Here is a 13,577-nt window from a genome sequence, read left to right on the forward strand (position 1 = left end):
GGAAAACCAGGATGGAGGGTGCCTCTCTTCCATGTGGAGACCCTTCCTCTTTCCCAGAGCTCTTTTTAAAAATATTAAACAATTGTTATCAAGACTGAGGGTGGAAACACATGTTGATGCAGATATACAATGACATACAAAGACATACATAGCATGTGTCCACAAACATTCAAGAGCACATGCAAATATAATAAACACAACTATGTTATGTATATGCAATGCATACAAGCATACATGTATACTTCAATGTATAAGACATGCATGTGTGATGTATGCAAATATGGTACCCACACAGAAACACATTAAACTTGCACACCTGTACCCATGCACATAAGCATAAATGTAAACAAAAGCATATGAAAAAATCACTTGCTCCAAACACCCATACAAAGGTGATGTACAAATTCTACACCCTCATGTGTATATACATGTTCACATGCCCTGAGTCTGAGATGCCAATATATTTGGAGGGTTATTATGGTTTCCTTATTCATTCCCACAACTTTTTCTTCAATAGCTCAAGCCCAGACCACCCACTCATTCTTATGGGGAAGGGCAGGCTCTTCACTAATCTTAACCAAGAGCCAACCAGGAGTTTCAAGGGATATAGGAAGGAGAATGTAGAGAGGATGAGGATGCTTACTTATGGGACAGTGAAAGAGAGAGGAATACAGACAGGGAGGTCGGCCAAAATTTCTCACCATTTCTGGGGGTGCCACCTGGACACCAGCAGGAGCATGAGGAAGATGCTGACAGTGCCACATAGACCCACAATTAGGTGGAACAACTTGAAGGTGGACACTAGGAAGGGGAGAAAAATTAGGGGAGTTACCAAAATGAAAGAGAGCCAAAAATCTGGGGATATAATGTGAGGAAGGTTCAATCCCACCCAGCTCCAGATCTGGCCCCCAATATAGACTCATATAGCACTTTATGAGATCAGTAGGACATGTTTTACTGGCCCCATTTTATAGATGAGAGACATTGACAATTAGGGAGTCTAAGTGAGCTGTCCAAGGTCTAATAGATAGTCGGTGAGTGACAAGCTAAGATCAGATTTTAGTTAGATCTTTCAGCTCCAAATCCAATGAATGTTATTCCTTCACAGCTCTAATTTAGACAGAGTGCTTTCTTCATTGTAACTCTGTGAAACCACTAAAGATTATCTACATGTTACAGAGAGGTAAACTGATGCTCATGTAGATGAATCACCTTGCTCACATTACTCCTCAAGAGCAGTGCCTGTTTCTTTTCCTAGTGTCTCCACCACTTATCATGGTGTCTTACACATAGTAGGCACTTAATAAATGATTATTGACTGGCTGGCATTTATAGATCTAGAAAATATACATAGAGCTTTTAAGGATGTTCAGGTAGACAGATTCAGGATAATGGGAAGTATCTTTAGGGTGGGAATCGTTTTGTTTTTCATCTTAGTATTCCATGCACTGAAGGCTTCCATTGATATTCACATAATTTTAAGAGAACTCAAAGTCTCCTAGAAACCTAAACAGATTAGTTGTAGAAGATTTATTGAGGGGGAGGGGGATGAAGAAGAGGTGATCAGAGGAGGAAGATGAAAAAGAGCTCTGATCTGCATCATTGGCTGGGATAACCACATCAATAAAAACAATGAAGCATTTCCAGTGCCTACCCTTCACAGTTCCTTGCATATAGTAAGTGCTCGATAAATTATAAAATTATAAATGGCTTGTTAAGTTGTTTAGTGCTTTCAGACCACCAAAGACCCAGGATATTTTTCACAGAAATTGTTGTGACCAGTCATAGCTGCCTCTATCCTTTATTTGGCCACATGATTTCTTCAACTCCAATGTGGAACTTTACATTTATTCTTTATTATATTTACTCAAAGTAGAGTCTGTTCACCATTCTAGTCTGTCTAAATTGTTTTGAATTTACCAGCCACTGGGTTAGTTATCCTTCTTAGTCCATGGAGGGGAACCCAGTCCAATCTTCCCCTGTTGCCCTCAGTAGCAAACTTCCCCTGTTCCTCTTCATTTTCCTCTCCCTCACTTTCCACATATAACCCTCAGATTCCCCTCAGTTCTCTTCTTCCCCTTCCCTGACTTCCCTCCTTAAATCTTCCTACCCAGAGTTATCTATCACAGTCCCATCCTATTCCCAATCACTTCTTCCCCAAATGAACTTCTCTTTAGTTACCTTGTGGTTTTGTCTGGAAGACAAGGGTCTGGCTCCAGGGACTCCAAAATGCTGAAGCCCCCTCTTTTTCTGGTTTGCCTCGGACCTGGAACTCATATGTTGTGCCAGGAGAGAGTTTTTCAATGTAGACCCACCTTTGGTTTTGGTTTATGGGCAGCATGGTGGCTTTCTGCAGAGAACCAAAGAATTAATCAATAAGCATTTATGAACTACCTACTGTGTGTCCAGAACTGGGCTCAACTAGACATCAAGATACAAAGACAAAAAATGACAAATAAAACAATCCCCAACCTTAAGGAGCTTCTGCTCTATAAGGGAGATAATATGTAACTATATATATATATATATATATACATATATATGCACACATATATCTCTTTTTGTGTATACACACACACAACCACACACACATACACAAACATAAACACAAGGTGATTGGGAAGGGGTAAGTATTAGCAGTAGGAAAAATCCTCTGGAAGAGGTAATATTTGAATCCTGCTTTGAAGGAAACAGAGAAAATAAAAGACATTGCAGGTGTTTAGCCTAGTCTGCAAAAATACAGAAGGTAGACTATCTTATATTAGGGACAGTGAGGGAATTTATAACACCTTAGAATCCTGTTATCATAGAATCTTGAACTTTTAGAATCTTGGACTATTGGAATTTGGTCTGTGTGAGTTTATATTGTTTGTTGCCCTGCTTTATGTCAACAGAACTCTATATACAGGGTACAAGGCAATAGCAGCAAAATGATGAGGACAGTGAAGTCTTTCACACATACTGCCCCACCCCCAACACTCGGTTTCTTCTCCCTTCACTACCTCTTGTCTGGTGGTCCTCACACCCTCATGTTTTTTTGCTCTTCTCTCGATGGCACTCTGCATTGAGTTTCCAATCCCTTCTTCATACCAAAGTGCCATTAACTGATAACAGTTTATGGTGTCTCCCTTTCCATGGGCGTGTCTGATTCAAATAAAGGGACTGAAGTGACAGCTGGTCCTGGTTAATGTTTCACTTGGTTCCAGATGGCAAAATAAAGACTGAAGTAATTTACAGGAAATAACATTTTGGCTAGATGTAAGGAAGAACTTCCTAAAGAGAATGTAATAATATGCCTCCGCTAATAATAACAATTATTACTTATTGTTATATATTTTATAATACATTTTGGAGCTGAAAGATTATTTCATTGGCATAAGGAATTCCAATTCCACCATTTCCAATTCCAATTCCACTAACATGTATTGGTATTTCCTTGGCCACTTCTAGTCTTCAAAGAGTTGGCTAGAGGACTGGGAGATGAAGGGATATGCCCAGGGTCCCATGCTAGTATGTGTCAGAGCCTAGACCTGAATCTAGGCCTTCCTGTCTCCAAATACCCAAGACCAAGTCTTTCTCAACTATGCCATATTTGCCTCTAATTCTTGCTTTTTCTTTGGTATAAGGAACTCCCCCATGAGGAAGAGCATTCTACCAAAGCAGATTGGCATCTCCTCTCCAAGTTCTAGTCTTAAGAGAAGTGCTTGGGCCCTGAGAGGTCAAAGGTCACACAGCCAATTCTATATCAGAGATGTGACCCAAACCTAGGTCTCCCTGACTCTCCTGAGCCACTCTGCCACATCTCCTCTTCAGTTATCATACTCTTCCATTCCACCTTTAATCTATGTTCCAGGCTAGAAGCAAGAGAGCCTTTAGCCCCAGAGCTCTTATTTTTTGTGTGTGTATCCTGGACCCCTTGGGTAGTCAGTCTGGTGAAATCCCTTCTCAGAATCATGCTCTTAAATGAATAAGATAAAATATATAGGCTTACAAAGGAAATCAATTATCTATAAATACAGTTATCCAAATACTTTTCAAAAATTCATGGTCTCCAGGTCTAGAAACTCAGTTTTAAACTATCATCACAAGAGAACTAAGACTAAGAAGAAGGGTTCTGAACAGAAGAAGGAAAAGGAGGAGTGGGGGGGGGGTAGTTCTCCTAATAACACCCAAACCAGAATGCTGGTCCCTTTTATCCTGGTCCTCTTAAAGTACCACATACACACACACACACACACACACACACACATCCATATCTAAGAAGCCCTGAAGGTCTTGAGAGTACAAAAAGTTTGAGAAGTCCTAGAGAAGGAACTCTTAACTTTTCTTGCATGCTCTGAACCCGCTGGCTAGCCAATCTACCAAAGCCTAGTTATCTCTTCTCAGAATCATGGCTTTAAATGCATTGAAAACTAGGATTACAATGGAAAGCAATTCTATTGATATAAAGATTATTTTTCCCCATCCAGTTTCACAGGTTTCTTGAAATCTCTCCATGAACCCCTTGGATCCCAGATTAAGAACTCCTAGACTTGATTTTCTCTGAGGATCTTCCCTTCCAGCTCTGAATTCTATGGTCCTCTGCCTGCCATAGACTGAGATGGGATTGGGCTATACAGAGGATTTGGTAGGTATGGACTTTTCCAAAAAGACCCTGAATTCTGAAGGGCTAGCTGTGTCTGGTGGGGTGATAGAGGTCAAGGGAAGGGAGTTGGGAGCAGCCCCAGGGGTCAGGGAGAATAGCAATTGAGCCCAAAGTCTCAATACTCACCTCCCAGGAGCTTCCCTGAACCTTATATCTAGCCTCGAACACCAGGTGATTCTCCAGGTAATGTGAGCAGAGGGGAACTGCCCAGGACACGTTGTAGGCATATTCTTCTTGCTGGATCAGGCAGAGGTCACTGAGGGCCATTAGTCGAACTGAAGAAGGAGAAAGGGGCAGGAAAAGTTGGGAATGCTGGAAGGAAACTCCAACATAGTAAGGACTCCGTTATCCCCTCCTGCACTCTTCCACCTAGGTCCATCCACCTTGTCTGGACAACTGTCCCCATCATCTGGGCTCTCTGACCTCTCATCCCTGTCATGGTCTAGGAATAATAAGCAAGACTCTCTTCTTCATACTTAATTCAAATGAGAAAAGTTTAAAAAAAATAAATAAACTAGGAAGCAGGAAAATAATCATAGGATGAATTTACAGAGGCTAGAGGAAACATTTGAGTAGACCTAAACCCTGACCACGGAGAGGCATTGGTTAAAACAGTCCCCAAATCCTAGAAGCTCAGAACTGGGAAGGTCTTTGGAGCCACATTCAATTCCTAGGCCAAGAGGATGAGTTTACGTTCTAAATGGGAGCACGAACGAAAGACCAAGGCACAGAACCAGAATGTAGAAGAATCTTCCTTGTCCATACCTTGTCTGTCACTGGTATCCTGAGTTCTTCCTACTGTTCAGATCCAAGAAAAGGAGCTGACTTTCTACCAACTTCAGTTTATTTCCCTTTTATTTCTTACATTCAAGAAAAGGGAGAAAAGTTGGGTCCATATCCCCGACCCAAGCCTGGATCCTTGTCCAGGATACCCTCACTCACTCTTCCCAAAGGGTCTGAAATCCTCTTCCATCTCCATCCTGTTTCCCTCAACCAGACAGCTCACCTTCATGACCAGGACATCAACAACAGTCAGAGACTGACTCTGGAAGGAAAAGAGATCAGGGCTGCAGTGGGTGATCTGAAGAGGATCGGGTTGGGAGAAAGTGGAGCCAGGTCATCAACAATAAAGAGACAGGGCTCTGTATAAACTACCTCCCCTCCTCATACCTTGGCTTTATAAGCTCATAATGCTGTAGAGTCAGAATGAACCTTAGGGGTCATTTATTCAAACCCCTTCATTTTCCAGGGGAGCAGGGCTACAGAATTAAAGCCCAAAGTCTCCTAGGTCACTCCCTCCTTGGTTCTCTGAAGGCCCAAAATACCCTCCCCTGCTTTCTCTCTATGCCATTTAATTCTACCATGTATGGCAAGGTCTAGCTTAAGATTTATAGAGTCACAACATTTTCAAGCTCAAAGATTTCATCTCATCTCATTTTCAAGATGATGGAACTAAGGACCAGAGAGGGACTCAGTCAAAGTCAGTGGCAGACCTGAAGCTAGTATCCCATTCAAATACTGTTGACAATGTTTACCGTCTGACTTGAGCAAGTCTCTTTATTTCCTTGGGTCTCAGTTTCCTCATCTGTATAATAAGGAGGATAGGCTAGAAACTATACGATTCCTTCCGATTCTGGATCTATGATGTTGTCAAAGGAACCCTGGATTATCCCTTAGTGCTGGTCTTTCTTTACTTGACCACTCCACATTTGTTGTATAATTTTCAAGCCCCTTTATTTCTCTGGGCCTCAGTTTCCTCACCTGTAAAATGAGGGGGTTGGGCTGGACAGAATCTGAGACCCTTACAATTCTACATGTAATCCTATGGTTCCTTCAGGCATTAGTCATTATTCTATCCCCATTGCAGCTGCCCAATATGAAGAGATTGTGACTTATATGGGCATAGGAAGAGGTCCAGAGGGTTGGGATGGTGGATAACCCTGGGGATTTAAGAGTGGAAGGATCACAGATTTAGAACAGGAAGGGACTTTGAATGTAATTTAATCCAATATCTTCACTTTATGAATAAGGCAGCTAAAACTCATAGAGGATGGGACTTTCCTAAGGTCACATAAATGGTAAGTGGCAGAGCCCAGATCTGAAGTCAAGTTTGCTGGTTATATGTCTAATATAAAGACAATCTGCCTCTTGCCTGAGGACTCCACCCTCACCCCCTCTCAGCCCTGTCCCTCAGAAGATTCCAAACACTTACATGGATATCTCCTAAAATCAAGTCACAAGTCCAGAGTGTTGGCTCCACATGGAGAAGCTCACAGCTTGGCTTCCCTTGTCTTCTAAGAGTAAAATTAAAATTAAAAAAAGATTAAATCTCTTTTAAGGTGTCCAGCAATTGAGTCATTCCAATCTGTCCCACTCTGTCTATGTCTTGTTTGGTGTTGACCGATTGTCTCCCTCTCAGTAGACTGTGGGCATCTTGAGGGCAAGTTGGGTTTTTTTGCCTTTCTTTCTATATCCTGGCACATAGTAGGTACATAATAAACACATATTTTCTTGACTTTATTTGATACAACCTTAACAATATTTACTCTGTTCTTTGGATTGGTGGGTTCTCTAGCTACCATGTGGTCACCTGGAGTATATAATGCTCATGGTACCCAATGAGAGAGGCCAAAATATAATCTACAATTTGGAATCCTATCCAAGGGATTCAGAATGCTGAGCACCTAGGAAAGTAGGACCAGGATCTTGCAGAGCCTTGAAATTATGTTCTATGAAGATTGGCTAAAGGAACTGAGGACATTGAATCTTGAGAGGGGAATGTTTTGGGTGACAGGGATTTGGGGGCAGGGGGAGAAGAAAGGCATGAAATCTGTCTTCAAATATTTGAAAGGCTGGCAGGGGGGATAGTCTGCTTGGCCCCAGAGGGAAGAATTAGCAGAGATGATGTTCTTAGGGGAAAGAAGGGGAAATTTCAGTCCATAGATGTGTTAAGGTCTTTCCTATTCTGAGAAAAAAGTCTTCAATAATGATATTGCCAGAAATTCCCAAACTCACTCTCTTCTCCAAGACTCCTAGAAAGAAACATGGGTGTTCATGGCTGCTCCTTCCTCATCATTCATTCACCCCTCAATCCCTTGAGATCTGGATTCTACTTCTAATATTCTCTTCAAACTGTCCTCTCTTGGGACACCAGTGAATTAACAATCACCAACTCTAATGCTCTTTTTTTTGGACATAATCTTTTTATTTTACAAAAAAAAAGAATGGATGGATGGAAACATTTACAAATCCTTCAGTAGTCTTTCTTAAGTCATAAATGAAATCTGCAATTGTATATGTGTCCACTCATCATTTATGAATACTACATGAGCTAGTATTACCTAGGAATTAGAACTTGCCTTGGTTTTGAAATTTACCTAGGTCAGTTCCTCATTCTTTGAAAATACACAACAGCTATAGCTTAGACCACTGCAGCTTTTGTAATTTAAAACAATTTGAGAAAAGCAAATTCTTGTTTCCTCATTAGGAAACCAGAATACTTTCTTGTCATCTTCCAGTATCAAAAATATTTCACAGTTTGATTTACCTTTATCTAAGGGTAAAATGAATCCCTTCTATACTTAGATGAATTTTTTTGGTATTCAGTAACTCCAAAAGCAAATATGTCTAAATTTAGACTGAGTCTGTACCAGTGGAGTATCCATAGCTAGGTGCTAATACAAGATTGTCAGTATACTGGTTGAAGTCCATGTGTTAACAAAAAGATTAACATAAAATGTATGCCAACATCATTATAGAAATTTTGCCACAGTGCTGCATGGTGAGAGACCTGATTGGTTCTTGAGAATTTATCATATTCACTATGAGGAAGCAAACATTAACATTAATATCTTCAAGGTGTTTTCCAATTTTGGCTTTTAGCTTACTAAAACATAAAAGACCTTCCCGTCCAATTTCAAGCATTTTTTCTTCCCATGATTTAATTTCATTTGCGTAATGAATTTTATCATCTTTGGCAAGTTGTAACTATACATGCTTGCGAGATGGTGACAGATTTTTCCACTCTTCATTTAAAAGCCTCATTGTTTCCTGTGATGAAATCCCTTTTGCTTCCTTAAAATTCAGAAATAAAAATGTCATAATCTACGTGAAATTTTTTGGGCTTTACAAAGGTGCTCAGCTCTATTTTTTTCTTTATTACTTCCTTTCTAGTCTTTCTTAGGTGCTTCTCTTCTTTCAATGTTTTTTTTTCTCATTAGAATTGAGCTCTGCCATATTTTTGGAGTCCTCTTCTTTGTATATTTTTAAATCTGCCTTGGTAGCTTCTTCATGTACTTTCTTCTGTGATTCTGGAAGCTCCCTCCAAGCTTCAGCAAGTTTCTTAATTACGTCTGTGCTATTCAAATCTGGATTTTGTTCTCTGAGCATGGATCTATATTCCATTGTAAAACGAATATAAGAAGAACAAGCCTTCTTTGGAGCATTACATAAAGTACAGTCTTTCATAAACCACTCCAAGCCACAGAGAGAACTCAGGGGGGCAGTTACAGCTGCCCTTGGTCAGTGGTGGGGGTTCCCTGAGCATATTTATGCTCATGTGTGAGCAGCCGCTGGTCCCTGCCAAACTCGGGGCTTTGTGGGAGTCTCCAATGGCCTTATCTCAGTACTCTTCCTCCCTCTCTTCTTTTTTCTTTTTAAAGTAATCGGGGTTAAGTAACTTGCTCAAGGTTACACAGCCAGTTATTTTGGGGTGCTAAGTGTCTGAGCCCGGATTCAATCTCCAGGACATCCCGACACTGGAGCCGGTGCTCTTACTCGCTGTGCTACCTGGCCGCCCCTCTCCCTCTCTTCTTAACATCTGACATTGAGTGCTTGGTACTCTCTCTTCCATAGTTACAATTAAATAGAAGCTCACTGAAGGCAGGGCATTCTTGTCTTAGAATGCCTACACGAGGGCTTGGATGATAGCCATAATATAATAGATAGTTGTAGATGAATTGATTTGTTTAATGCTTATCTTTGTAGTGCCCTTTCCCCTGATAGAATGCGAGCAAATTGCAGGGAGTTGTCTGTCTCTGACTCCCTAGTGCCTAGCAGAATGCCTGGGAGATAATAAATTCTTGTTGACTGATCAATGTACATAATACATATATTTGTACCTGACATTTCCTCTATTAAAACATAAGCTTCTTAAGTTCGGGGGTTTAGGGGATAGGGAAAAGATTTCTTTTAGCTGGAATTTGAAGGAAGCCAAGGGAGCTGAGGGCTGGAGGTGAGGAAGGTGGGGGGAGGGGGAATCAGTAGAAATTCGCCAAGTCAGGAGACGGAGCAGCTTATGAGAGGACCAACCGTTGGGTGACAGTGTCACTGAATCACCTAATAAATCACTCTGAGGAAGAGTGGTGTAAGATCTAAAAAAGACAGGAAAGATGAGAGGGCTTTGGTTTTTGAAGGGCTTTGAAAGCCAAAGAGGATTTTTATTTAATTCTGGAGGTAAGAGAGAGCCACCAGAGTTTGTTGAAAGGGGGTGAAATACGTATAAGAGAGGGTATGGCCTCTTCCACTGGGGAAGCCCTAGCCAGGCCAGGCCAATTCGTTGTATTATAGTGTGTGAAAAAAGCTTACTCAGTTTATCAAGCCTCATTATATGGTCTTCCCATCACCTTCAGGACCACCTTGGCTGACAGTGGGCAAGAAGGGAAAGGTAGTCCTGAGATTAGCTCCTAGTGAGACAGCAGTGAGGCCTGAGGGTCAACAGTGCAGAAGACAGGAGACGCATTAATGATGGCCACTTCTCACCTTTCCTTATATTGGACATGGAGATCGCATTGCTGCACCCTCAGGGTAGCTTCTGGTTTCCAGGTACAGGAGATGTTGGCTTTTGAGTTGTAGAAGCAGGACAGCTGGGAAGAATCTGAAAGAAATCCAACCATCAACCAAGGCTTAAAATCTTCCTACCAACATCCCCTATCCTTTACCATTTACCTTTATCCTTACTCCCATCACCAACCTTTCCACTTGGGGCATGGAATGATTTTTCCTTCTCAGTGCAAACAACTCTGTGTTTGATGGGTTCGTCATCCTCATTGAACAGATAGAAAATTGAGTCCCTGAACTGGTTCAGTGACTTGCGCAAGGCCACATAGTTAATATGTGACTGGGGGAAAGTAGAATCCAGGCTTCCTTACTCCTCTTGCAGAATTCTTTCCCTTAAGCAAAGCTATAGGTGATTTTAAGTGGCATCTACACTGAAGGTGCCCGTGGTTCATGGGGTTTGGAGTTGGAAAGCACCTTCAAGGATATCGAGTGAAACCTTTTCAATTTACAACAAAGGGGAGAGTGGCTTGGAGATCTGCTATGAATTCCTATTACTGTGGTTACAAAAATGGGATCTTTTCACTCCGAATTCAATACTTTTTTCCCCCTGGAGCACAATGGATTCAGTCATTCTGGAGCATTATGCTAGGAAGCACTAAACATTCTTCCAGTCTGTGTTCTCTAGTCTTCTCTACTCTCATGCCAACCCAGGGTCAACTTCTCAGTCTATTACAAAGACTCTTGAGTATTTAGGGTAGTCCATGACACTGAAAATTCACAACCTGGACTTTCTCCCAAGATATACCTTCAACACACACACACACACACACACACACACACACACGCACACACGCACTCTCCTGCAAAATGGATGATCAGTTTGTAGAATTAGGTCATAGAGCATGGGACTGGGAGACAGATTCCATGTCCCTGGATCGAGGCAGATGTTGAATAATGGTGCAGATCCTAAAGCCCACCTAGTCTAACCCTCTCATTTTACAGAGGAGATAATCATGCCGAGGGAGATTTAAGAAGAGGTGAAAGGCCACAAAGGCACTAAAGGTAAATTTTCCTATGAAGTTCACTGTTTTGTCCAACTACAGGATTTTCTCACCTTTCAAGGCTCCTTGGATCCAAGGTAGAAAAAGGAGGGGGAGGAAGAGAGGTAGGTACCATGGAAGAGGAGAACAGGCGGTCATACCTGCAGGGTTAAGTTGAGTATGGGGCCCCTGTAAAAGAGAAAGGAAGAGAGAATACCCCCAGTGTATTGTCACTCCACAACTCTCTTTATCAACATTATCACCTTCAAAAGCATTGTCACCTCTATTACCATCGCTACCATCATCATCAAAACTAATCGAACCAACACCTCCATCACTAACACCTTCCTGTGTGGTTCTGGTTTGTGGCTTCCTGTCAATCCTCCTCAGGTGATACAACCAACATTGGGGGGGGGGTCTTCCTCTTGTTCCCTTGGTGCAACAAGGAGATCAACTGAGCTTGCAACTCTCCGTCCTTTGCACTCAATAAATGGCAGCCCCATTATCTTTAGAAAATTACACCATGCTCTGAGTGGTCCCAAGCTTCTTTGTGGAGCAATGGCCCCTCTTTGTAATAGAAATATTCTTCAGGAGATGCCTTATGGGTAACAGTACCCAAAGAAGTCAAGTTGTGGTCATCAAGAGATGAATGATGGAATGGAGGAGTGCATAGTAGACATAAAGAGACTAATATATGATGTACTATTTGTGAATACTCTTCCTGCTTCCTCAAATTATCCTATGGTACACATGTACTTTGGTTTTATCTCATATCCACAGCACCTAAAAAAGCACCTTGTATATAGTAATGTATGCATATATGATTACATATCGATAAATATTTGCTGAATTGAATTACAGTGTTAGTCCACATTTTATAAATAAAGGTACTGAGGATTAGAGATATAAACTAACTTGCCCAGGGTCACAGGGGCTAATAATAACGATTAATATTTATATGGTCCTTTAGGGTTTGCAAAGTGCCCTATGAATATCTATCTCATTTTATCCTCATTCCAATTCTGGGAGGTGGGTGCTGACATCATCTCCATTTTATAGATGAAGAATTGAGGCATAGAGAGATTAAGTGACTTGCCCAGGGTTACATAGGCAGTAAGTGTTTAGGGGCAAATTTGAATTCAAGACTTCCAGACCCTAAGTTCAAAATCCTATTTCTGTATTACCTAACTGTTAATAAGTGTTGGGTCCAACATTCAAAGCTGGAGCCTCTGATTTTAAGTCCAAGACTCTGACCACTATTCTATGCTGGTTTGAGGACCAGAAAATCTAAAATCAAATGGTAGTAGAGATCACCCTATCATTTACAGAGAGGAAAACTGATGCCAACAGAGGGTCAATGATTTTTCTGTCATCAACTCGTAAGTAGTAGAATCAGGATTCCAAGTTCTCATGTCAATTCCAATGCTCAGACACTCTACCACACTGTCTCTTTGAAGGCACAAAAAGGAATAGAGTAGGAATGATAAGAAAAGGGCAGTGGTCTTGATCATTTGCCTCTGCCCCCTCCTATCATACTTAAATCATGTAGACTTGGGGATAGGAGAGGAATGGGGGGAATGGTTTGGAAATGTTGTTCAGCCTTTTCTAATATACTAAGAACAAAGATCCCAGAAGTTACCATCTAGATGGGAGGTTGCATAGTTAGGTCCCTAGAAACAGATGCAAGTCCTCTTGAGTTTTATTCCTGATTCAGCTGCCAATAGAGGAAGGGGTCTCGGATCAGGCCTGCTGTTCTTCTGCACCCCAGTCTTCTCATCTGGAAGAGGAAAGAGATAAGAGGGCTCAGTTCCACAGTGAACCAATTCAGATGGATTTGTGAGCTCTTCAGCTCAGCGACTCCATCCAGACATGCCAACTGCAACCCATTCATGCCTTCTAAGTAGAAGCTTTTGTGATCCCTAAAGAACTGTGCAAATGTTGGCAATTACTGTAATTATGGTCATCGCTATGATAAATCATCACCAGCATTATCATCATTGAAGTAACATGCATATAATATAGCCCTTCTGGTTTCCTCATGGCCACTTTATAAGTATTAAACCAAACACTAGAGAAAGAAAAGTTATTTACTACTACTACTACTACTACTACTA

The 13,577-nt window shown here is 41.3% G+C and overlaps 1 protein-coding gene and 1 pseudogene across 1 annotated transcript in view; both read right to left on the reverse strand.

Annotated features, from left to right (window-relative positions):
• Nucleotides 1-13,577, reverse strand: part of IL2RB (interleukin 2 receptor subunit beta) — a 35,181-nt gene that overhangs the window by 10,386 nt on the left and 11,218 nt on the right. The window contains 8 exon segments of the mRNA XM_069082165.1: nt 702-801; nt 2,182-2,350; nt 4,772-4,920; nt 5,588-5,690; nt 6,858-6,939; nt 10,406-10,520; nt 11,538-11,652; nt 13,103-13,240. Coding sequence (XP_068938266.1) covers nt 702-801; nt 2,182-2,350; nt 4,772-4,920; nt 5,588-5,690; nt 6,858-6,939; nt 10,406-10,520; nt 11,538-11,652; nt 13,103-13,123 — 854 coding nt within the window. The 5' untranslated portion in view covers nt 13,124-13,240.
• LOC138156695 (transcription factor A, mitochondrial pseudogene) lies at nt 8,372-9,535 on the reverse strand (annotated as a pseudogene).

This window comes from Petaurus breviceps, unplaced genomic scaffold, assembly GCF_028583685.1.
Source record: "Petaurus breviceps papuanus isolate PSGF00001 unplaced genomic scaffold, PetGlider_PUasm1.0 156, whole genome shotgun sequence".
Taxonomy (NCBI): Eukaryota; Metazoa; Chordata; class Mammalia; order Diprotodontia; family Petauridae; genus Petaurus; species Petaurus breviceps.